At 41.6% G+C, this 22,781-nt stretch overlaps 1 protein-coding gene across 1 annotated transcript in view; it reads left to right on the top strand.

Moving 5' to 3' along the window:
* The first annotated feature begins 3,318 nt into the window (after positions 1 to 3,318).
* Positions 3,319 to 22,781, top strand: part of MSH2 (mutS homolog 2) — a 44,729-nt gene continuing 25,266 nt past the window's right edge. The window contains exons 1-6 of the mRNA XM_086879029.1: positions 3,319 to 3,665; positions 5,720 to 5,874; positions 6,275 to 6,553; positions 6,869 to 7,015; positions 8,018 to 8,167; positions 10,241 to 10,374. Of these exons, the coding sequence (XP_086735155.1) occupies positions 3,446 to 3,665; positions 5,720 to 5,874; positions 6,275 to 6,553; positions 6,869 to 7,015; positions 8,018 to 8,167; positions 10,241 to 10,374 (1,085 nt within the window). The 5' untranslated portion in view covers positions 3,319 to 3,445. The remainder of the gene's footprint in view (positions 3,666 to 5,719; positions 5,875 to 6,274; positions 6,554 to 6,868; positions 7,016 to 8,017; positions 8,168 to 10,240; positions 10,375 to 22,781) is intronic.

The raw sequence follows: 22,781 nt of genomic DNA, 5'->3' as shown, positions 1-22,781 counted from the left end.
ACTGTACCCATTACCCTCCTGAACATGCAGAGTAGTTTGATAAGAGAAATGACACTGTTTGTGAACCATGTTTATTTATATCCTCGCCTGCTGAACTTTGATCACCAGAATACAGTCGCTTTGGATGACATGAAGTAGCCAGAAAAATATTCTAGGGAACTAAAAGTGCTAGCAGCTCTGCTGCTACAAACTTTACAAGTGTTAGTTAGTGAATTCTAGCTGCAGTCTGGTAAAGGTTCATCCCAGGGCAGGCAGTCTGGCAGGGGCAGACATGCACAAAAAGGAGGTGGTGTGTGATGGTAGAGGAAACACTGACCAGTTTATAATAAGTGAAAACCTCACACATGTAAGAAGTGATTTTTTTTTTTCTCTACTATCCTCTAAATGCACTGCAGAATTCTTACACTTGCCTGCCAAGTAGAGTATAGCTGTGCCAAATATGAGTGAAAAAAGTAAACAAAAGAGAGTTAAAAGGTTCTCTAGAAGGCAACAGCCATATTTTCTGTTTTCAAACTTACGTTATCTAAATATTCTTATCCTGTTAATGTTAAGTCTCTGCTGCACAACATGTATGCACACACAGATACGTATCAGTCTGATACCAGATTTTCTGGTGACATCCAGACATGGTGAAAAGCATTGAAGCTGCTACAGATAATAGCTGTATACTAATTAACCACAGATGAAAAATAATTTATTTTTTCTCTTTTTCCCTGTGAAGTGGTTAAAGGACAGCCATTTTCCTATCTGAAAACCTACTGTAACTTTTCTCCATATACTACTTACACCTAAGAAGGCAAAAAAAAAAATAATAATTAAGGCGTAGATTAGCAGCAGTTTTCCACCTGCCAAGGGCAGAACAATTACAGATGTCTCATTCCCGTCGCTGCTGGTAGGCGAGGGAAAAAGCAGGGAGTGTTAGAGCAGAGCGCAAGAAGCCAGCCTGGCGACAGGGAAATGCTCCCCACTCAGAGCTGCCCTGCCAGGATCAGCCGGTCCCTGCTGGCGCTGGGAGAACAGTGGCATCCAGAACAATGGCTCCAAGGGAAGGTGCTCAGTGCTGAGCTGTTCTGTGCAGGGGATGCCACAACACAAGAGCTGTGGTCAGCCCGCTCAGGGCGTTAGCGGAGGGAGGCTGGCCGCGGCTGGGAGCCTGCGGAGCCGCCTTGAGCAAAGCGCTGGGCGAGGAGGTGCAACCAGCCCAGGGCAGAGAGAGGGAAACGCTGAAGCACGCAACAATTACAGCTTAGCAGACATTATTTTACCGCTTTTGAAGATGACAATGAGGTCCCTGGAGTCCACCCTGTCTCCAGATGTTTGTATGGGACACTCCTTTTCTCCCTGTCCTGTCTCCTGCCTTATCTGTACCCATCGGTGTGTACAAAGACAAGCTGTCCCAGCTATTCAAAACGTGTATTCTGGGCTGACCTGGTATTATCGATGCTTGGCAAGGTTGCCTGACACTGTGAGTGCAATCCCAAGGTAATGTACTTGCTAAAAGACAGTTGTTCAGGCTGAATTTGCCATCTGAATATTGCTGCAAGCAAGCGCTTTTGGTGGAGAGAAGCACCAGACTAGATCAGCTGCTTCTGAAAAGAAGGTTAGGAAATGTACACTTATTCGTACTGAAAATAAATACATCTGGCTTAGCAGAGCAGTGTCATTTTTACAATTGTTGTGGAGATCAGAGGAAGATTTTGGGCTACTACAAAGCTGTCAAAGCTCTAGAGATCTGCCTGCTTTACTCCTTCCTGCCTATGTCAAATGAAGACAGATTGGACTTCCTCTACCACAAGAACCACCTGTGATCCTTCAGCAAATACATTTACAGAAGAAATGCTAGAAAAGCCGTGTTTCTTCAGGAGTACAGCACTGGGGTTTGTAGGGGGAAAGGCTGAAGTGTGGATGGGAAGCCAAGAGTGATGCCAGGCAGGAATGGGGCAGAGGTGGGGACACCAAACCATCCCCTGGGGTGGAACGGGCAGAACACGGCGGCACCGTCAGATCAGGGTGGCCCAGTAAAACTTTAGTTTAGGGTGGAAACCTGAAGTAGTTCTTAAGTGGGCATCTGAGGGCCTTTTGGAAAGCAACTATTGACACCAAGAAATACTAAAGATGAGCACATTGATTCACCAGTTGTAAAGAAGAGAGAAGGCAGGTGAGAAAATCTAGAAACAGAGGTCCCAAAAGCTTTCCTTAGCTGGAAACAGACGGGAGGGAGGGAGAAAGGAAGGATGGGAGATGAGTTTCGAGAAGTTAATACAGGGAAGAAATGAGAGAGAAAGCAATGGTGGGCAAACAAGGGAATGTTCTGTACAAGGTACACAAGCCAGAACATAACATTTATGCAAGAAATAGTGAGGCATGCGAAAATAGAAGACGTGTTTTGTCCATAGGTGATAGTGTGCAGGCAGCTGGATTGGGATATAAGAATTTGGGAATTGGGAATTGGGAATTGGGATACAATGGTTTCTGACTGGAAAGATGAAAAGCTGTGTAAGGTAAGAGAAGTTTCCAAGAAGACTTGACTTAGCTGATGAAACGTGGCATTTCTCATTCTTAGACAATAATCACCAAAAGAAAGATTGTCACCTATACTGTTTCTATTCCTATGTGCCTTTACAGTACAAGCTAAAACAGGCAAACAAAACAAAAAAAAAAGAAAAATGCTTAGGGCAGTACAAGGAAATGAGCATGAAAATCAAAAACCTAAAGCATCTCCTGGAAAGAGGGCAAGAGCTGCTCTCTCTCCGCTGGAGGGAGCACAGAGGGTCTCTGGACAGCATTTCTGCTGTAAGGAGAGGAGCGCCTGTCACCCACAGCCGCTGGTGGTGTGACTAACCCGGCTGACAGCCCTGCTCTCGGGCTTGCTCCAGCACTCTCCTCCTCTTGGAGTACAGGCAGTGAGCATCTCGGCACGGCTGCCAGGGGCACGCAGGTTGTCCAGCACTAGCTTGGGCATTCGGAGGAGTTCTGCCCAGGGAGGCGGTGGAGTCACCGCCCCTGGAGGTGTTTAAGGAAGGGCTCCACGTGGCGCTCGGTGCCACGGTCTGTTCGGCACGGTGGTGTCCGGTCGCAGGTTGGACTCGATGATCTCAGAGGTGTTTTCCAACCCAATGCATTCTGTAATTCCGAGATGACGGCAGCGCGGAGCCCCGGCCAGGCGGCACCGGCGTTGCCATGGCAGCTGCGGCGGCGGCGCGCGGGGCGGGCCGGGCCTGCGCGCTCCCGCCAGGCGGCGGCTCAGGGGCGGGGCGGGCGTGACGCGCGGAGCGGGCCCCTCAGCGACTGGGCGGGGCGGGCGTGACGCGCGGAGCGGGCCCCTCAGCGACTGGGCGGGGCGGGCGTGACGCGCGGAGCGGACCGCGCAGCGATTGGGCGCCGCTGGCGCGCGCGTGGCGTGCTTGGCGGGAGGCGGCGGCGGCAGCTGGAGAGGCAGCACAAGATGGCGGTGGAGCCGCCGCGGGAGGCCGTGTGGCCCGAGGGCGCGGGGGCCGAGGCGGGCTTCGTGCGGGCCGTGCTCTCGCTGCCCGAGAAGCCCGACACCACCGTGCGCTTCTTCGAGCGCGGCGACTACTACACGGTGCACGGCGCGGACGCGCGGCTGGCCGCCCGCGATCTCTTCCGCACCCGCGCCGTCATCCGCCAGCTGGCGGGGGCACCGGGTGGGTGGCGGCGTGCGCGGGGGGGCCCGGGACGGCGGCCCGGCTGTGGCGGGCCCCGGGTGGCCGGGGGGGAGCGAAGGAAGGAGATGGTGGTGGTGGTGGTGGCAGCTGCCCCGCATGGGTCGGCAGTGCAGGGCCCGGGAAGCCCCCGGGAGGCCCCGGCAGCCCCTGAGGCCGAGGCCGAGGCCTGCGGCTGTCACAGGGGTCGGGCTGAGAGCGGCATTCCGTGGGTGGCTTGGGCTCGGGCCGTGCTGCGGGTCCCTCCCGGGGCGCATGGATGCGGGAAGGGAGATGCTCGGAGCTGTCCGTGTTCCCGTGTCCGCTCTGCTTCAGTGAGGCCGGGAATCGCTGAATGAAGTTCTTTACTTTCAGATGTTTCTGTGTGTTTTCTAAGATTTTCTTTTCGGTCCCCGCCCACGTGCTGCTTTTCTTTTACCGCTTGGCATAAGGTAGTGGAGCTTGTAGATGGGGGATGTAAGAGCTTCATCAAGATAAATTATCTCGTGGGAAGGTACAAACCTTAGTTTAGATTAGCCTTAATCACGAGGAACACAGTTTTGCTGAGTTACTGGCTCAGATAAATCTCTTGAAATAAATATTTTTTTGTTTGAGCGACAGCATTAGAAAGAGCATGACATTCTTATAAGCTTTTTCCTTTCTATTGGGACTGATGAGCTTATTTGTAAAAAAAAAATAATAATAATAAAAAAATTAAAAACCCCAGCTCTCCCTGAAGCTTGATGTGTCTTCCAGACTAGAAACATGCATCAGTATTATTGTTGTATTCAATTTAGAAGTTATTTTGTAGGTCTAATCACGTGGCTACTAGCTCCAATTTTAAATCCTCTAAAGCCTTACCTATCATATCCAACTAAAAGCATGAAACTTCAAAGTACACATGAACTTCAGCTGCTCCCCACCCCCTGCTAGTGTATTACCTTTTCTCAACTGAAATAATAAGAAGAGTTGTGTTTTGGACAGTTCTGCCCTGGGGAAGAGAACATAATTATGTAGAATTAGGATTTTTACCTACTTCAAAAAAACATGCTAGATGTTTGAGGAAAAAATCCTATTTAAAATAAAGCCATACATTCTTATGGGTATGGAACATCTTATGGTTGTTTAACATCTTTCATGTAAAAGGAGGAAGAGCCTCACATGTGATTAGGGCATCCTGCTAAAAGAGGGATATGATACTTGCTGTTGCTTGTGCTTGCTTGGTGTCTCATCTAACTCCAATGTGTCTGACACCAGTCTGAGTTAGTTCCACTTCCCAACTTGACAGAAAGCTTAGTGTACTCACCTGAAATCCCAATTTGCTCAGTAGTGCAATTGCCTTATTCTGTGAGTAGGCTGCTGCTGGAGTTGGGGAGGTAGGAGTGGTATTGCTCCTCTGGGCAGTTACATGGAATTAAATTTATTCAGCTGCGTCATCTGCTTGCACATACAGGAGCAGAAGCAAGAAATTTGTCAATTAGGTACTTTCTCAGCAAGGTTTTAATGTAAAGTGTTATTTTTTTTTTTTTTTTTTTAATGATATGCTGTTTTTACTGGATAAGTTATGATAAAAAGGAAATGTCTTGGCACACATGTTGTGTGAGTGTGAATAGGTTCGCACTCTTTCCTGTCAACAGAAGCTGCTTATCCAGGGAAGAAAAAATGTTGTCCAGAAGGAGAACCTGTAGCAGAATTCTAATGCTCATTAGATCAAAATGTGTGAAATATTAGTTAGTAAACTAAGTCAAGAATATTGTGAGAGGGGAAGGGTGAGAGGAACATATCCCTTTGTATATATTACCATACTGATTAAGTGAAATTAGGAATTTAATATTGTTTTTGTTTGGTGGGGGAGTGTGCTTTCTTCATTAGTATTAACCAGTTGAATGTTGTGGGTTTGTGTTGTTTCATGGATTCTAAGTGTTTCCTTCCTAGATATTAAGGCAGTGTCTTCTGAAGGCTTGGGGATTTTGATTGCAGAAAATAAGAAAATAAGCTTTATGAACAAATTCAGGTATCTGATAATTTTCTTTTATTTTTTTTTTTCCTTTTCATAGGAACTCAGAAGCTTGAGAGTGTTGTGCTTAGTAAAATGAACTTTGAATCTTTTGTGAGGGACCTCCTTCTGGTTCGTCATTACAGAGTTGAAGTTTACAAGAACAAAGCAGGGAGCAAATCTGTCAAAGAAAATGACTGGTATTTAGCTTACAAGGTAAAATTTTCAACCTTTTTTTATAGCTGTGAGATGAAAGAAAAGAATCCTACAGCTTTTTCCTGCTTAGAGTTTTGGGATTTTAAGGGACTGATGATGAAAAATCACACCTGATTGTTATATGTTGGTTATATAGCTGTTATACATATCACTTTATTTTCTACTGCTCTAAGGCTGAAAGAGCTTGCTCTGTGTCTTTGCCATAGGTAGGGAAGTAAAGGAAACCTAAAGTGCTTTCCTCAATGTAGGTGATGTGTAAAATTCAAATGGTTAAAAAAATAGAATAGCTGTGTATTTTATATGAATGAACTGTTCAGTACTTAAGTTTTATCAGTTGTTTTTAAAAGAAAGAATGTGTGTGTACACTCCTTTTAAAAAGTATTTTTCTTTTTCTAAATAGGGTTCTCCAGGAAATCTTTCCCAGTTTGAGGAAGTTCTCTTTGCCAACAATGATATGTCCACAGCCATCGGGGTTGTGGGGGTTAAGCTGTCTGCTGCTGATGGACAGAGAGTAGTAGGAGTGGGCTGTGTCGACACCACGCTGAGAAAATTGAGTGTTTGTGAGTTCCCAGATAATGATCAGTTCTCCAACCTTGAAGCTCTACTGGTTCAACTGGGCCCGAAGGAGTGTGTGCTGCCAGGAGGAGAGACTACAGGAGAGATGGGAAAACTCAGACAAGTGAGGAAACCACTGTGGCTGACAGACAAAGCCTCTAAAAAGCTCAGTTCTGTTTTTTTAGCCAGGCTCTGATTTGTGGAAGAACAAAGGACCAATAGCTTAATTCGAAGAAGTTTTGATTTATGCATATAAAATGTATTATTTATTGATTTATTTGCCCTTTAAGCAACAAAAGTTCTGAAATCTTGTGTGTCATTCCTTTCTCTGCAGCCTAGAAGTAAATAAATATCACTTCAGAGTTTGCTTCTATGTGGTCAACATCTGCCTCGTTAATACTGAAATTAATTGATAACTGTGTATGTTTGTGAACAACAGGTCATTCAGAGAGGAGGAATCCTGATTACAGACAGGAAGAAGGCAGATTTCACAACAAAAGATATTGTTCAGGATCTCAATCGCCTGTTGAAATCCAAAAAAGGAGAGCAGATGAATAGTGCAGCACTGCCAGAGATGGAAAAGCAGGTGAGCAATGTTCAGTGTGCCTCTCTTTCTAAAAAGTGGACTGGTGTGTGCACCTGATGTGAGCTGATCCTCCTGTACATTCTTGCTGAAGTGTTCAGCAGTTCTGCTCAGCTTGGGTGTGTGTCAGAGCTGGGTCCTGGAAGAAATGGAGGAAACCATTCACTTACCTCTTTAAAGCAGAAGCTCTGGTAAGCAAATAGATTGCAGAAGAGGTGCCTTCTGTGCATAATCTATCTAGCCTAAGGACTGAAATACAATACTCTTGTTATTTTGCATGACAGGAAAATTGGTATTTGAAAACAGAGTAATGTTTATGATAATATTTTTGTGTTGTCTTATGGCTTAAGTATATGATTTAGTGCCTGCATGTTCATTCTTAACTGCAAACAACAGGCAATTTGTTGAGATAAACAAGTTTTAAAATGCCCTTCACTGTTGATGCTCACTGCAGGTGTAAGGTTCAGAATTATCCTCCCTTAATGTGTCATTTCATAACAGATTAGAGTTGTTTGAAGTGTGTGGCAGCTGAACAAGTCAGTCATGCTACTGCCTCTCTTTTGTGCTGGCACTCAGCAGTGCCGTGCAGTGAGTCAGATCAGATGCTTGTTCTGGCTGAAAACTAACCCTGAAACCATGTCCTCAGATGATCTAGCATATCTCATTTATCTGCAGTATAACTTGTTTGTGTTCCTGAGCTGGAAACATCCTGATAACAGCTCCGGAAAGTTGGCAAGGTGTGCGACTTGACATGTTATTTATCAGATTATGCAGATGTCTCGTGTGTTGTTCTTGCACCTGCCTAGAAAGATGCTGCAGTGCCATAGAATGTCCCTATGGAAATGAAGTCTTGTCAAACAGGATGAGTCCTTCATAGCCCTGCCAGAATTGACATGGCTCAAAGTCTTCCCCAGCTGTAATTTCTAAGAGCATTTATCAAATCCTCTTGGATTCAGTAATGTTTCTAACCAGAATGTGATGTGTTTTTTTAAAAAAAAACTTCAGGTTGCTGTTTCATCTCTGTCAGCCGTTATCAAGTTTTTGGAGTTGCTGTCAGATGAGTCTAATTTTGGACAGTTTGAACTGACTACTTTTGATCTTAGTCAATATATGGTTCTAGACAATGCAGCTGTTCAAGCCCTCAACCTTTTTCAGGTAAGGACCACATACTTGAGTTAGAAATTGGTTTATGATGTACTTAATTATTTAGCTGCTTGATAATGAGCCTGACTGTCCAATTGCAATTCCCTAGATCCTGATTAATGGCAACTTCTGCATTTTAGCTTTGTTCTCAGCTACTCCCCTGCTATGTGTGTTTTAAACATTTAGATACTCTAGCTGCCTTTTTAATTTTTGTTTCTTGTTAGTTTATTTTAAATGAGGAAGGGGAGAGAAGATCATCAAAGAGGTAGGAAGTGGCCACAGTAGTGTTGTTATTGGGAAAAGAGTACAAACCTGAGTTAGATGGTGTTAGTGGAACGTGTAACACATGGCAGGAGCAATGCCAGTGGTGTCAGCAAGGGAGGGCTGGCAGCGAACAGGGTACAGTACAGGGAACAGTACTTGAGTACATTATGAAAGCACCATGTCGTGCTAGCTGTCACATTTTGATACCATTTTTACCCTTTTTACACACATTTTCTACAAATCCAGACAGGTTGATAGACTCCTTCATATGTCCCACCAAGTGTGTTTTTCTGCTTGCTTAATGATCTTTGATTGGACCTAATCTGCTTGCATTTCAGATTTATAGGAAGAAATCACAGATTATGGCCTCTGTTTACTCTGGAGGAATTTCTGCAGGAAAACAGAGCATATATTCAGCATCTGAGCTGGTTAGCCCTGAAGAGAGTTCTGAATTTTTAAATTTTTTTTTTAATTTCCTGCCACTGAGCACCTCTCTAGAGAATGAAGCAAAAATTACAATTCTTCTCAAGCTTTAATGGAGGGTGTTCTAGGAAGTTCTATTTCATTTACATTTCTTTACAAGTCCTTGCAGGTGTTAGGTGTTTTGTGATAGGAAATACACTGCTTTGTCTTCAGGGGCTGTTGTGAGCTTGGAACAAAGGCTTTTCTATGTAGCAGGCAACTGCCTGCGTGGTAGGATGTGTGTGTGGAGGTTTTTGGACAGCAGTAAAGCAAAGTGAAACTATTTTGTAATTTGAGTTGCTCTGTGAGGTGTGTAGGTAAAGTTCTTACAGTGCAACAGATGCAGTTGGTTACATGGAATGTACTGTGCCTTGAACATTGGATGTGCTGAAGTAGTGATACTTTCTTACATGAAGAAGTTTTAGGGTGTAATACTGTCCTGGGCACTGAAAATAGGCCCGTACACTTTAGATATTAGATATTCCAGGGGCTGAATGTGGCAGTATTCCTTCTCACAGGATTCATTTCCTGTTGTTGTGATTCTAGTTCTACTTACAGGAGCATCCAGACCTGCTTCTGGTTGAATGCTTGCATGCTGTTTTAATTGCAGCTTTTCTTGTGCAGAGAGGGTTGAAATTTTAATTTCAAAGTCAAGAGTTGAAACAAACTTGTTTGTTCAGTATTAGCCAAAGTTTTTGCTTCATAGCTGTTTGTGCGAAAACCAAACCAAACCGCAACAAAAATGCCCAAAAAGCTGTCTGGAGTCCAGCTAATATTAAACCTGAATTACAGGTAATAAACTATAATTTGAACAGAGCTAAGTTTAGAGGTGTTTATAGCACGGTAGAGACGATCTGGGGAAGCTTGAGAGAATTCAAGTAACTCTTCTACCCCATTGCCTGATTCTGTTGTGTCGTTCCCCTCCAGCAGCCCCTAGAGTTCTCGAACTAAACCCCTTGAGCTCAAGTCCTGTTTCTTGCTGCTTTTTTTGTGGACAGGACCCCTATTACTGACCTTCAGAAGAACAAACTAGCAGACTTTGTAGATGTATTTCCACTTCTGCTACTCTGAGTGCAAACTGCCCCATGATTAGGTGCACTTTTAACTTTGCTGTTCAGTCAGAATTGGTTCCAAAATAGACAGACCTGTTCTTTGCTTGCCATGTTCCAGGACCCGAGTGTAAGTACTTTAATGCTGCACTGTTTCATTTACCATGTTTGGTGGGTGCCAAGTTTAGTGGAAAAAATGCATGTCCTGTTCCTAAATAGCTGTGTGTCATTCAGTGTGTGCCAGTAAACTTCACTAACTATTTTCTTCCCTCCTTTTGTTCCTATATATGTTTTGGTTTTTTCTTTCCAGAGTTCTGTGGAAAATGCAAATACTGCACAGTCTCTAGCTGGTTTACTGAATAAATGCAGAACCCCTCAAGGACAAAGACTAGTTAATCAGTGGATCAAACAACCACTTATGGACAAGACCAGAATTGAAGAAAGGTAACAATATGATGTTACTAAATACATTAGTAACTATTTTATATCAGTCTCATTCTTTTCAAGCACAAAATGCTACAACTGAGAAACAGTAGTGGTTGGAGTCTTTTGTGTGCTGCCCTGTAATGCAGTACAGTTAGAGCAGAATATATTTTTCCTTGAGGTGCAAATTGACAGGTTACTGTTAAATGCTTTTTACAATTATTCATTGTAAAGAGGAGGTACAATATGTTTAGATGATCTGAATGATGCCGTGCTACAGGCTTAGGTAGTGCAGCAGCCTCTTACTGACTGTTGTTCATATGCAGGTGCTCAGTCTGTTTAATAATATTTTGATATCACTTCAAGTTTACCAGTTAAAAAAAAAGAACACCAGACAATTAAGCAGTAATGACATCTTCCTGTTTCTAGAAGAAAGCTACTTTGGGTTACAGTAGTTCACTCTAATCATGCCTAGATATTGTGGGGGCTTTTTCTTTCTTGCTCTTTGATCCTGCCCTCCGTCACTGTGTGGCTGCTCTGCCAGTAGATAACAGTATCAGTTGATAAGAAGCCTTACAGACTTCTTAAGTCTCTGCTGGGAATGCACAGATAATTCTCCGTCCTTAGAAAGGAAAACTGCAAAGGCCGTGTTCCTCCTGTGTTTGGTTGTCTTGAGTATGTTCACTGTGCAAATACAAGTTATGCATTTTTTAAAACACTCCAAATATAGCTGTAGTCTTATGATCTAAAACAAAATTCCATGCAACTCTAGTAGTCAGCAGGTTAATGCATTACAAAATGTATATTAAAGTGTATCTTGACAAAGCAGAAGAGGCTGGAAAATTGAATTTAACTTTGATAGATTCTCTAAGGCTCATATTTCAGATAAGGCATTGCAGATATGTCTGTATATGCTGTTGGGGATAGATCCCTACTACCAAAAAAAGAAATCTTGGCTTGGACACACTGATATTTAAATAAGTTATGCAAAGAGCACTTGTTGTGGTTTAAGTCCAGCTGGCAGCTAAGCAGAGTTGCCTCTTCACCTCCCTGGTAGAATGGGGAGGAGAAACAAAATCCGAAACAGAGCACTGTACCAACTACTGAGAAAAAATGAACTCTACCCCAGCCAAAAACCAGGATGATAGTTTTCTCTCCAGATTTCTAGAGACTGAATTATTCTGCTTCTCTTCAACAAGTTTTTCTACTTTTCCTAATCATTTGCAGAATAGTGTGTAGTAACTTGATCACTTAGAGCCCACTTAGAAATGTTGTTCATGTGACACTGAAATATTTGTTCCCAGGTTTATTGAATGCTGTATCTTATTCTTGCATGTCTTACAAAAGCTTTAATTGCTAGATCTTGACTGAGTACCTGAGATCATTTGTGTCTATCAGTTTTGGATCCTAAGATTTGAGCCAAATCAAATTTTGTGATTGTGTTGTTTTTAAAATTTTGAAAGTTAGAACTCTGATCTTGTAATTTTCTCATGTCAAAGTAAACATTAGAAATTTTAACTTTTGTGTGATACATTTGCTTATTACTGCACATCAGAAATCTTCCAAGTTTGGAAGAGACAGTGTTTTCTTTATAAAACTGGGATTGAGTTGTAGGCAGAAAATTTAACTTGACCTGTTTTGTAGTTACCATCACCTCTGTGTCTTGGGTTGTGATTCTGTGTGGCTAATGTTGGCTGCATGTAGGAAAAGGTATATTTAAAGGAGGTGGGGAGTAATTAAATGGAGTTAAGCTCTTAATGAAGCTTGTAAAGGTCAGTATATCCAAGTGTTATGAATTTGAAAGAAGTCCACTGATAACCTCCTGTATCTTTTCCAGCTGCAGAGTCCTTGGGGCTGTAATTTGTTAAAAGTACTTTGCTTTAACCTCTACTAATGGGCACTGAAATACCATAGAGACACCCTTTCACTTTATTCTGCTGTATTGTCTAAATGCATCTTGCTTTCAAGTACTTACTTGGATGAATTCAATTCTCTGAGATAAAAGCAATGTAATTTACTTGTAAGCTTTGTCCTGACAAACTTCATGTTTTTCAAAGGATGTAGGACTGTTCTTTTTTTAATCCCAAGGAAGAAGTATGGTAAGAGAAGCTGTTAGTGGGGCTGGTGAGATGTACTGACAGATTCAAATGTCTTTTGGAAGATAGGCAGTTGCCAAGTTATTTTCTGTTTATAAAGTTTCCACTTAATATTGTGTCTGTTTTAGGAACTGAAAACCACAGTTTAGAACATAGGGTGGTTTGAGAAGGAAATGCCTGGACTGTTGTTCCTTTATGACTCCTTTGTTGCTGAGGGGAGCTACTGATTGTTTCTTAGCTTGAAGTGTGCCATGTTGAAGGACCCCATTTAACGCTAACTAGTGCAAAACTCCTCAAACCAAGCAGAACTGCCCAAGCTGGACTGATGTTCAGCGGCTCTTTTGAAGGAAGCCTCTTGTTTTGCTTATACAGGAGGTATTTGACTTAACTGTTGTCCCAGTAGCATAAAATTGGTGTCTGAAAGTTTTACCTTTTTTTTCACCAGTTAGACATTTGTAGTCCTCTGCTAAGACCTGCAGGTGGTGCAAGTCATCTTTTGGAGATAAAGGAATCTTCTACTAGTCTTTACTACTACTACTACTACTACTACTACTTCTAATCTACTGCTTCTTTCAGTAGTTTGTAATCTGCTGTGTGTTGCTAACCTGTATGTATGGATAAGTGGAACACAGAGTTGCATCTGCAGTCCATATTAACTATTGATACAGTAACAGCACAGATTAAAGTACATGGTACACATATTTTAGATAAAATGATGTTTACTGTCAGGAGCGGCTCCTGATGAGAACTGAGAAAGCAGTGGCTCCTGACAGCTGCCTGTCTTGTAAGACTTGGGGTTCTGCCAGTATCCAGCTGGTTTTCCTTGATTAAAAAAATAATTATCAGTCATAACTATGCACAATACAGTCCTACTTCTCCTATGTGGTATGTTCAGAAGGCGAGTACATGAGGTTCTTGCTCCTTGTCTCATAGTCAGCATATTTAAAATGAAAATGTAGTCACAGAGCCAGCATGTGCAAATATTAATTGCATAACCAAATTGACTGCAATACAGCAGGCAGCTTCAGTATGTCATGTTCATTCTTCAGGTGCTGGAAAGTCTGAGAAATGTGGCACAGTGTAAAACAGTGTTTGTTCTGTTATGTTATGTCCTGAGAAGAGAGTTCATGCTGAATATATTTAATTTTTTTTTTCTGTATTTGGTACCAACTCTATCTGACATTTATACACACCATAAATAAAAGATTCCAGCTCACCTTTTTAGTCTTTTATGTATACTGTGGTTGAACCTCTTATGTGCCAGTGTCCCATGGTGGAAGAGATGCAGGGGTCTCAGAGGAGTTAAAAGCTGTACTCAAACATCATTTGCTCTGATCCAAGCCTGTTTTGAGCTTTCCTCCTGTGTTTCTAAATATCATGCTGCATGGAGGCCACACTGTAGAAACAAATCCTGTCTCTGCCAGAGTCAGGGAGTAATAGATTTGGGAAGCTCGAGGTGAATAAATTGCTAGAAGGATAAAACTTCCAAGCTTGTAGAATGTTTTCATGCATCGTGATTATTAAAGTAGCAGTTTGTTTAAAAAATGAAGAAGACTCAACCCTAACTTGTTGCCTTGAGACAAAAAGAAGAAACATAATCAAAGGCTTTGGCTCTCTTGGATCACCTTGTGTGAGGTATGAGGATAGCTGAACTCTGGAATGTGTGCTCAGAGAGTTGGAGGGATCTCTGGTTTTGACTGAAGTTAGCCTTGTTTTGAGCAAGGGCTGTAAACAGAGGCCTGCAGTTCCAGTGTCAATTGTTCTGCAGTAGGTTTTCACTACTTTTGTGTTCTTTTCTAACCTGCAGCTGTCCATGCAAAGCATTGCAGATAGGCTTTGTTGCTTTTGTCATTCTGGTTAGCAGCTCTGCAAAGACCTTCAGTGCTTTTCTGAGTACATGTCAGGACCTCTCCACAGCTACAGTCTGATTCCAGGCAGCTGAATTAGTGGTGTGTGGTGGCCTGTGTCCTCATTAAGGGAGGGGAAGATGTGATCAGCTTGGAGATTTGTCTAAATGACCTCTTTAAAATGCATTTTAGGCACTGGAAGTGCTCCTAATGCCTGTAGGGAAGCTTCTGAAACAGAGATTGAATCTGAACAGATTTGAAGACAGAAATGTGATTTCTTATTGTCATGGAGATCATGATGCAAAAAATATTTCCCATGAAAGAAGTTGTCATTCCAGTGACACGAAAATGGTGTTGGCTTCCAGTAAGCCTCCAGAAATGCTAGAAAAATGTCACCTTTGTCATTCTAACAGTTACCATTACTAAGTTCCCTAAAGAAACGTTTGGAGCTTGAAGCTCTCAAAGCTTCTTCTTTAACCATCTTCTCTTATGTTTACTGTTTTCAAACTACTAATTTACCTCTGTTTTCATTTGGGTTTGTAAAACTGAGGTTGATATTGAGTGCTGTCTAGAGACATTAAACAAGAACTCTACTAGTCAAGCATACATCACACAGGCCATGTCTCTAGGAAAGAATTGCCATCAGAATCCCAAGCACTCAAAATCTATTCAAAGGCTTAGATTGTTGTCTTGCAAAAAAAAGAGTCCTTTCATGACACCTTTAGGTGTGAGAAAGACATTGTTGGTGTTTGTATTCTGCATGTTTCCCAGATGTTCATTGTCTTCTGGGTCAGGGATCAGCAATCAGTGTTGCAGATCTGTAAATCATAGGTGATTGATTTACAGATTTACAGAATCTGTAAATCATAGGTGGCATAGAGTGGTGCAGCACTGGGGCAGGTAGTCATAGTATCTCCTAGTTGGTACTTCCAGCTCACCCACTTCTTCCTGACAACTCCTCACTTGGTACAAAATAAATAGAAAGATTAAGCTTTTAGTCATTTCTTTTGTGTCTGAATTTTGAGGCTCAATAGAAATGAAAATTAAACTAAAATTTGATTCAAATGTCAGATTGATTTTCAGACTTGTAAGACACAATGAAACTGTTATTTATTTAGGGAAATGTGAATCTGTAGCTGCCATACTGTTCTTTGGCTCTTATCCTGCCAAAATGAGGTGGATGGCACTTACTGCTGTAGTTAAATTTTGCTTAGAATCTGTGTTTAAGTATTCAGGACTGTATGGAAACTTACTGTGCAGAGGTGCAAAGCTCTCAGGTTTGTAACAATGTCCTTGGTAGTCTCTGTTTTGAACCCTGGATACAGAAATACAGTGTATTCTCTGTGAAAGAACAGTGACCACATTATTGTTTCTGCTTTGTTTTAATTTATGTCCAAAAAACTTTAGAAAGGTGGCATGTTAGGACACTGCAATGGAAGCTCTTGGCAAGAAAATTTTGTCTTGACTTGTAATTTAATTTAATTTATCATGTATGAGGATTGTAGGAGTCTTTTAATGTTTTGTTGACATACAGTTTTGAGTTTCTTCTGTATGGAATGAATGCAAATGAAGAAATATTTGTTTTTCAACGGCTAAGAAATAGAACTTGTTCAGTATGCTCTTAGTTTGCACAAGATTAAAGAAATGTGCAGGTTAGCAATTTAAAAGGGTATTAATGTTGATGGAGTATTGTAATAAGTGTAGCCTCTTAATTTTAATAATGTATGGAAAGTTGTAAGGAATAAGGCACAAAAAAGTAATAATGAAAATACCTTTCCTCAGATGACTCTAGTCTTTGAAGACCATGCAGTAATACAGTTTTATCACTGGATCCCAAAATGCCATATTTAATTAAAAAGCAAGACTGGCAGAAAACCTCCATGGTTTAAGGCATTAAGCTGGGAAACAGCCTCTGCTGCTTTCTATCTTGGGTTTCTCTGGAAGGTTTTGGGTGGAGCAGTTTCACTATGTGGGGTTAATGAGGGTGCCCACGACTGTGTGAGTTCTTGCTCCATCCTCTTCATTGTTCTTTGTTACCATATAAAAAGTGAAAGTTTATTAGGAATTCTTAAGAGATTGATAGTTGTTGTTTTGTCCTGAAGCCTAAATACTATGTTATTTTTGTCTTTATTCAAATTAGGATCTCTTTGCCTTCACGTTCTTGTCATTTGCTCACACTGTTCTGTATGTAGAGTTTCGTTGGTTTTCAGGATTTATTGTGAAAGTTTTTAATTTGTTTTTGACTCTTGTGCACCATGTAGCAGCCTGTGGCCCTGAGTTGTTTCATGGATGGCTCGCACTGTCTGTAACCACTTTAAATCAAAAGGTTCAGTCATGCTGCCCTGACTGCTGACTGCCACCTGCTCCCTTGTGATTGGCACTGGTGCTCCTGTAGCTGCCTTGTTCATCTTTTGGTGGGGAGTGTATCACGGTTAGACAATCAAGGGCATCATGTTGGATAGCAAATAATCCAGAAAAACTCAGCAGTTGCCAAAAGGGGCACTCCATACCTCCTACTTCCTTTTTTTTTTTTTCTTTCTTACAGCTAACAGTCAGTTTGATTTGGCTTGTTCACCTGATGAAAACTAGTCCATGAAAAAGTGAGGAAAGTTGTAATCAAAAATTAATCCTTTTGCTCCTCTGTAGCTGGTCCATGGGCTGCTATTATCACAAATACCCTAAGTGCAGGTCAACAAATACCAGAAGCCAAGATTTGTTCAGATGTAGTAATCTGATTTGAGTTTGCTTTCTTTTGGTACTTTGACTGTTTTAGAGATGATGCCAGTTGATTTATGTTGTGAATTAGATTGCCAGACTTGCTACAGGAGGATAGAATGGATATCTGCCTATCCTTGGATTGGAATAGTCAATCTGTGAAATGGAGCTGTGCACTACCATTGCTCAGTAAACCTGCTGCTTTCCTGACAGATTTGATGTGAAGATGCTATTTGAGTATTTTTAGCTCCTACAGAAAACAGACGATGAAAATTTTATGAAAAAGACTATATGCATGGAAATAAACATTGGGAAGACAAAAAAATATGTCTCTGATAAAGATTTTGGGAAGTATTTCTTGTTTTATGAGCTATCCTCATATGACTTTTGTCTGTACAGTTCCCTGAGGGTAAAAGACTGCTTAGTCCAGCAAGATTGCAATGGGGTTTGAGATGGGAAAGGATTTGCTGTGTCAAATATTCAAAATTTAGCTTTGCTAGTAGATACTGTTATTTTTTCTTCTATAAACATGCACGTTTAAAAGTTGGGAAAACTATTTATCATTCTGTGAAGTAGTATGTTACTATAAGGTGAGATTTTCCCCCTTTTATGCCAGTTCCTCTACTGTAGAGCTGTTTAATTCATTAAGGGCAATAATTTCGTTACTCCTTAACTGTGAAAGAGGAGGAGAGGGGAATCGAATCTGAACAGTGCTGTTACATAAAACTTAGTCTGAGTGGCAGTTCTTGGTAATAATTAAAAAGTACTTTGTTCTTACTTGGGAAATACAGCTTTTGGGAAAGGGAAGTAATGGTTTATTTTCCTTATCTGTCACTTGGATAGTGACTGTTACTGTATGTAATACACCCAGGCTGAGGAATGGGAAATAAAACCTGGTTCTGGTTTGAACTGTGACTGGGGTGATTGTGTAGTTTGGATGAACAGGTGTATGAAAGTTTCTTTAGAATCTAGTCAGGAGCAATGCACCTTGTTTTAAATGTTCTGATGTTATCAGGATCTGAGTTTTGTAGACTGGTGTGCCATGGGAATGTGGAGTAGTGTCTGCTGTGAGGTGAGCCCTCACCAGGAGGTGGTGAGAGGGAGGTGTCTCTGTGTCCCTGCTGCAGGGCACAGGTGACTTTGGGTCTTCCCTGGAGAGAAACAGTGGGAGCCCTGGCAAGCTCTGCTCCCCTCCTGCCTGCAGAAATGCTCCTGCAGACCCCCTCTGTACCCTCTGGGACACAGCTCACATCCTGCAGCTCTTGGGAAGGGGGGAGGTTCCATGAGGAGTGCTGCCAGCCTTGCCTTGGAAATGAAGGAAAGATGATTCCTTTTCTTCTCTTTTCATTGTAGGGAGTTTGTGTGCCTGCCTCACAGTCCTGCACTTCCTCTAGTGTTAGTTCTGGCTAGAGGAGGCCAAGCAGAGCTCTGCTGGTGTGGAGCTGTTTTATTTGCATGTTCTGCAGCATGATGCCATGCCCTCCCTTCCCTCAGGAGCTAAAAACACTGCTGTTGCAGCAGTGTGCTTCAGCAGCAAAGTCTAAATTGCATCAAGCGGTACTTTGTTGACAAGAATTAAGACCAAATATTTTATTTTTCTGCTGCTTTCTTCTTTACTTTGCTTGATCTGCTGAGGCTGGAAAGTTCATAAGCCCTTGTGCAAAAATAGTATCTTGAGAGGAAAAAAACCCCAATGGAATTTTGACTACTTTTCCTGGTAATCCTGTGTCGTTTTTTATTCTGATTTTAGCTTACCTCATAGTCAATACAGACAGCTTTCAAATCTTTGCTTGATTTTTATGAAAAATAGTTACTTTGTGCCTGGTACCCCTGCTAGAATCCCTGGGCTTTAATTTGCACTCTGACCTTTGACTTAATATTCCAATAGTGTTATTCATAAATTCATGTAAGGGGGTAAAGAATCCATTGCTTTCCTGATCCATATTAATATTATGTTACATAAATATAACTGATATAGAAGAGTGTGTTTATTTGGAAGACTGCATTTATTTGAATTACAAAATATATCTGTTAATGGACTGTCATGAAGTTAGAAATATCCATTATTGTTATCATGGTAGGATGGTTTAGGGACTAATTAAGAAAGCTAGAAAAGGCATCAGACTGATATTTGAATGTGGCTTTCTCTTATATTGCTTAATATTACAGGTTTAACAGCAGGCAGCCTGATCTGTCCAGCTGCTTTAGTAGCACATTCTGTACCCAGGGCTCTGTAAAGTGTATGCAGTTTGATTTCTGTGGCTCTCCTAGGGTCTAAAGCTACTCTTCAAACCTTGGACTCCGTATTACAAGGGATTATGCTTCAACAGGGCTATGAAAAATAGGATATTCATGGTCTCTTCAAGTTAAATTTAAGATTAAAAGGCAATAGCAGCGGGTTCCAAAGAGCTGCACTGTTATAATGGAGTGAAAGCCAGTTGTTAGTGCTAAATACATTCTGAGGGGTTCAGATATGTGCCTGCAGATCCCTTGGATTAGTTCATTTAAAACTGGAGGGAGAGAGTGTGGCAGGTAGAAGAGCAGTGGGTAGCAGCCCTGTCTCACACTTGAGGTGGCAGTGCTGCTTTCTGCCAGCTTGGCAGCGTTGGTGGCACTGAGGGCATAATTTCCTAACCAGTTTAGGCCAACATCAGGACATCTGGGCTTGCCCACAGCTGGCAGGGCCACCCCAGGGTGAGGCAGCTCAGGGGAGGCAGAGGTGAAGAGCAAACACAGCCACAGCAAATGAAGATGTGTGCTTTAGGAGGGGGCTGCAACTGGGAGCATCACCCTCAGTGTCAGGCTGAGGTACCCACAGCTGCCTTTCCCAGACTGCCAGGTTTTGTTCTTTCATTCTTGGTGGCTTGTCTGTGTAAAGAGCAGGACAGCTTTTCAACTGTACCACTGAGCCAGGGCATGTTTGGTCTCTCTTGACTTTTTTGTTTTGGCAGAGGGAAGTTCCGAAACTCTGTTTGAGCCTAGAACTGTGAATGATTACAAAATCTTTTAAGAAGCTGGAGAGATCATCGGAGTCCAAGGAATGCTGTAATCTTACTGGTGTGACAGCATTGTCTTTGTAAGAACACAGACATTTCAGGTGAACTGTGAAATGCATCCCCCTGGGGTTTTGTTCCTGGTTTGCTGTTTCTGTTGATCTACTGTATTATACAAGATCTTCTCATTTGTTAAAAGCCTGTAATTTCACATCTCTCACATAAAACAGTAATGCACTTCAAATTCTGAATTGAGGAAGAATATACACTGTTGTACTTTCTCACTGTTGTCTTCAAAGTTTTTTTTTTATAAGTAGCTGTATTTTAGTTTAGCTTTTTGGGGGTGTTTAGGTTGTGGCAGTGGTTTCCAGGGAGGGAAGCTGTGAAGTAATTTGATAATACAGAAACATTCATAGCATGCTAACTGAGGAAACAAAACCAACTTTGTGCTCACATGGCAAGAGGAAACAATGACAAGGCTGCAATGTTTGGGCAGGGGCAGGTGGGAAAGAGATCTTGAGCCATTTAGTATGGAGGGAAATCCCTATGGAGGTGCAGGCTGCTCTTGTTTTGACAGACAGTAGGAAGAAGTCTTGACTACCTGGGCACAAGCCTCTCACCTGAGTGTCTTGGAATTGCCTAGGTTGTCTGCTTCTGGATTACGGGCTCTTGTGTGTCCATACCAATTTGGGTGAGTTGGAGAAGAGCTTGCTCAGGTGAACAGCTTGTGATAATCAGACACAAGATTTTGGACCCTGAGTGCTATTTATTGTATAGCCAAATCGGTACAATTTCACTAAAGCAGCAGTAATATTTTGACCCCTTGCTTGGGATATTCTGTCTCATATGTGAAAGTGCTGGAGAAAGTATGTGTGCAGTTCATCCAGAAAGCAACATTCTGGTCAAATCAAAAAACCTGGATTCAAATTTAGTGTCTTCAGAGTACTGGGAGAACCAGTGCCTGTGAGGAGCCCCTTCCAAGGCTATTCCTGTGGCTTGGGTAATGTTGCCATCAGCTGGAGACTTGCTGCCAGAAACCAGAGCAACTTCTGTGCAAAGGCTCCAGCATAAGCTGAGTGGGGATTGAGATCAGTGATCCTGAGCCTATGATGTATGACTAAAATAAAATGGCTTTTAATGGTATTAGTCTCTCTAAAGCTGCTGGTTCTTTATTCCTAAGGGTTTGTGTTACATTTATTTCTAATTGTTTGCAAAGACTGCTCCAGTCTCATAAAAAAAAGTCTTTTGTGCATAACTGAGCACTTCCAAAAGCATGCATGGGTTGCCTAGCTATTTTGCATTGTTACTTCTTTGTTCTTGTCTGAGAAATTTTGGATGTTATTTTTATTAATGTATGCAACAGCTCTGATTGTCTGAGGCAAAATGACCTGGGATGGTCAGTGTGATTTTTATGCTGCTGTGTGCTGAATTACTGAAGTAATTTTCAGTATTAGGATTCAGATTTCTGATCTAGGCTCCCATGTGCCAATATGTATCTGTCTGCCTTAATACTTCAAAGGCTGTAAAGCATACAGAACTTCTTTGGCATGAAAAGAGCTTTGTAAATTTAAGGTCTCTACTGCTTACCTGAGGCAGCGAACTGGATTATGGCTGATTTTTGGGAGAGAGATGATTGTCTAGGGAACGACTTGATCACCAGGAGAAGTTCATAAAGGGAACTTAGGTCAGTGCCTTGCTTATTACTGGTGGGAAAAAAAAAAACAAAACCTCAGTATTTATCAACTACAGAAACTTGCTGTAGTCTGGGCTTCCTCCAGGGTGTTAAAATACTGTGTGCCTTGTGTGAAAAAGAAAACCCAATTAGAACAGCTAAGGTGGTGGGTATCATTTTACATGTCTAGGTTAACTACATCCAGGGAGGATTTGCTTTGGCTACATTGGATTAAGAAGAGATCTGAGTTTGAAAGAAACCCGAGGGAAACAAAATAATGGTACATGAGTTGTTTTTCCACTTTCCTTTGTATAAAGAAAACATGAAATTAAACTGATACAGCTGTGCATATTCTGAAACTTGTGGTGATATGAAAGTCTCAGTGTATTTTAAAGCAGTCCTTAATATGCTGCTTTTATAAGTGGTATTTCTTGATTAAAATTCTGCATAATCCAAGTAGAACACTTGGACTGGAAAGTTTGTCTTAATCTGCAGTCAAAGAAATCCTTTAGCAGGTAGAGAATACAAATGTGTGCTCTTCAGAAGACTCAGCTGTTAGATAGTCAGGGGAGTTACAGATTTTAAAGTCTTAAAGTAAGTCAGCTTCTCCTGTAAGAGAGTGCATTCTTGATTTATTTCAGTGTTAACACTTTTTTCTTTGTGTTATGTGGAATTTTTAGTTAATACAGTTTTTTTCTGAAAACACCTATGAGTAATTGGGATTTAAAGTCACTACCCTAAAGTAATAACTAAATATATATTACTCATTAAGTATGTACTAGTGATTACATATGGATCCCAGTTTCATGAAATGATAAAAGAACCCCTCAGAGTCCTTTTTCTGAGAACAGGTGCTTGAGGGGAGTGTTTTCTTTCCTGCATGCACAGAGAGGTGCAGAGCTGTCCAGGGTTTTGTGGGATGTTGGTGGAGGAGAGATTAAAATTTTAGGTGCTTTATAACTAATCTTATTGCACACTGGCTTTTTAGAAAGTTGTTTTGGTTTTGGGGTGTTTTTTGTGGGTTTTTTTGGTTTATGTTTTTGTTTTGTGGGTTTTTTGTTTGTTTCTTTTTTCTTTTGTTGTCTTTTTTGTGCTGGCCTATCCT

This window comes from Cyanistes caeruleus, chromosome 2, assembly GCF_971803275.1.
Source record: "Cyanistes caeruleus chromosome 2, bCyaCae1.hap1.1, whole genome shotgun sequence".
Classification (NCBI taxonomy): Eukaryota; Metazoa; Chordata; class Aves; order Passeriformes; family Paridae; genus Cyanistes; species Cyanistes caeruleus.
The sequence above is the reverse complement of the archived record's forward strand: the minus strand, read 5'-3'. Positions and strand labels throughout refer to the sequence as shown.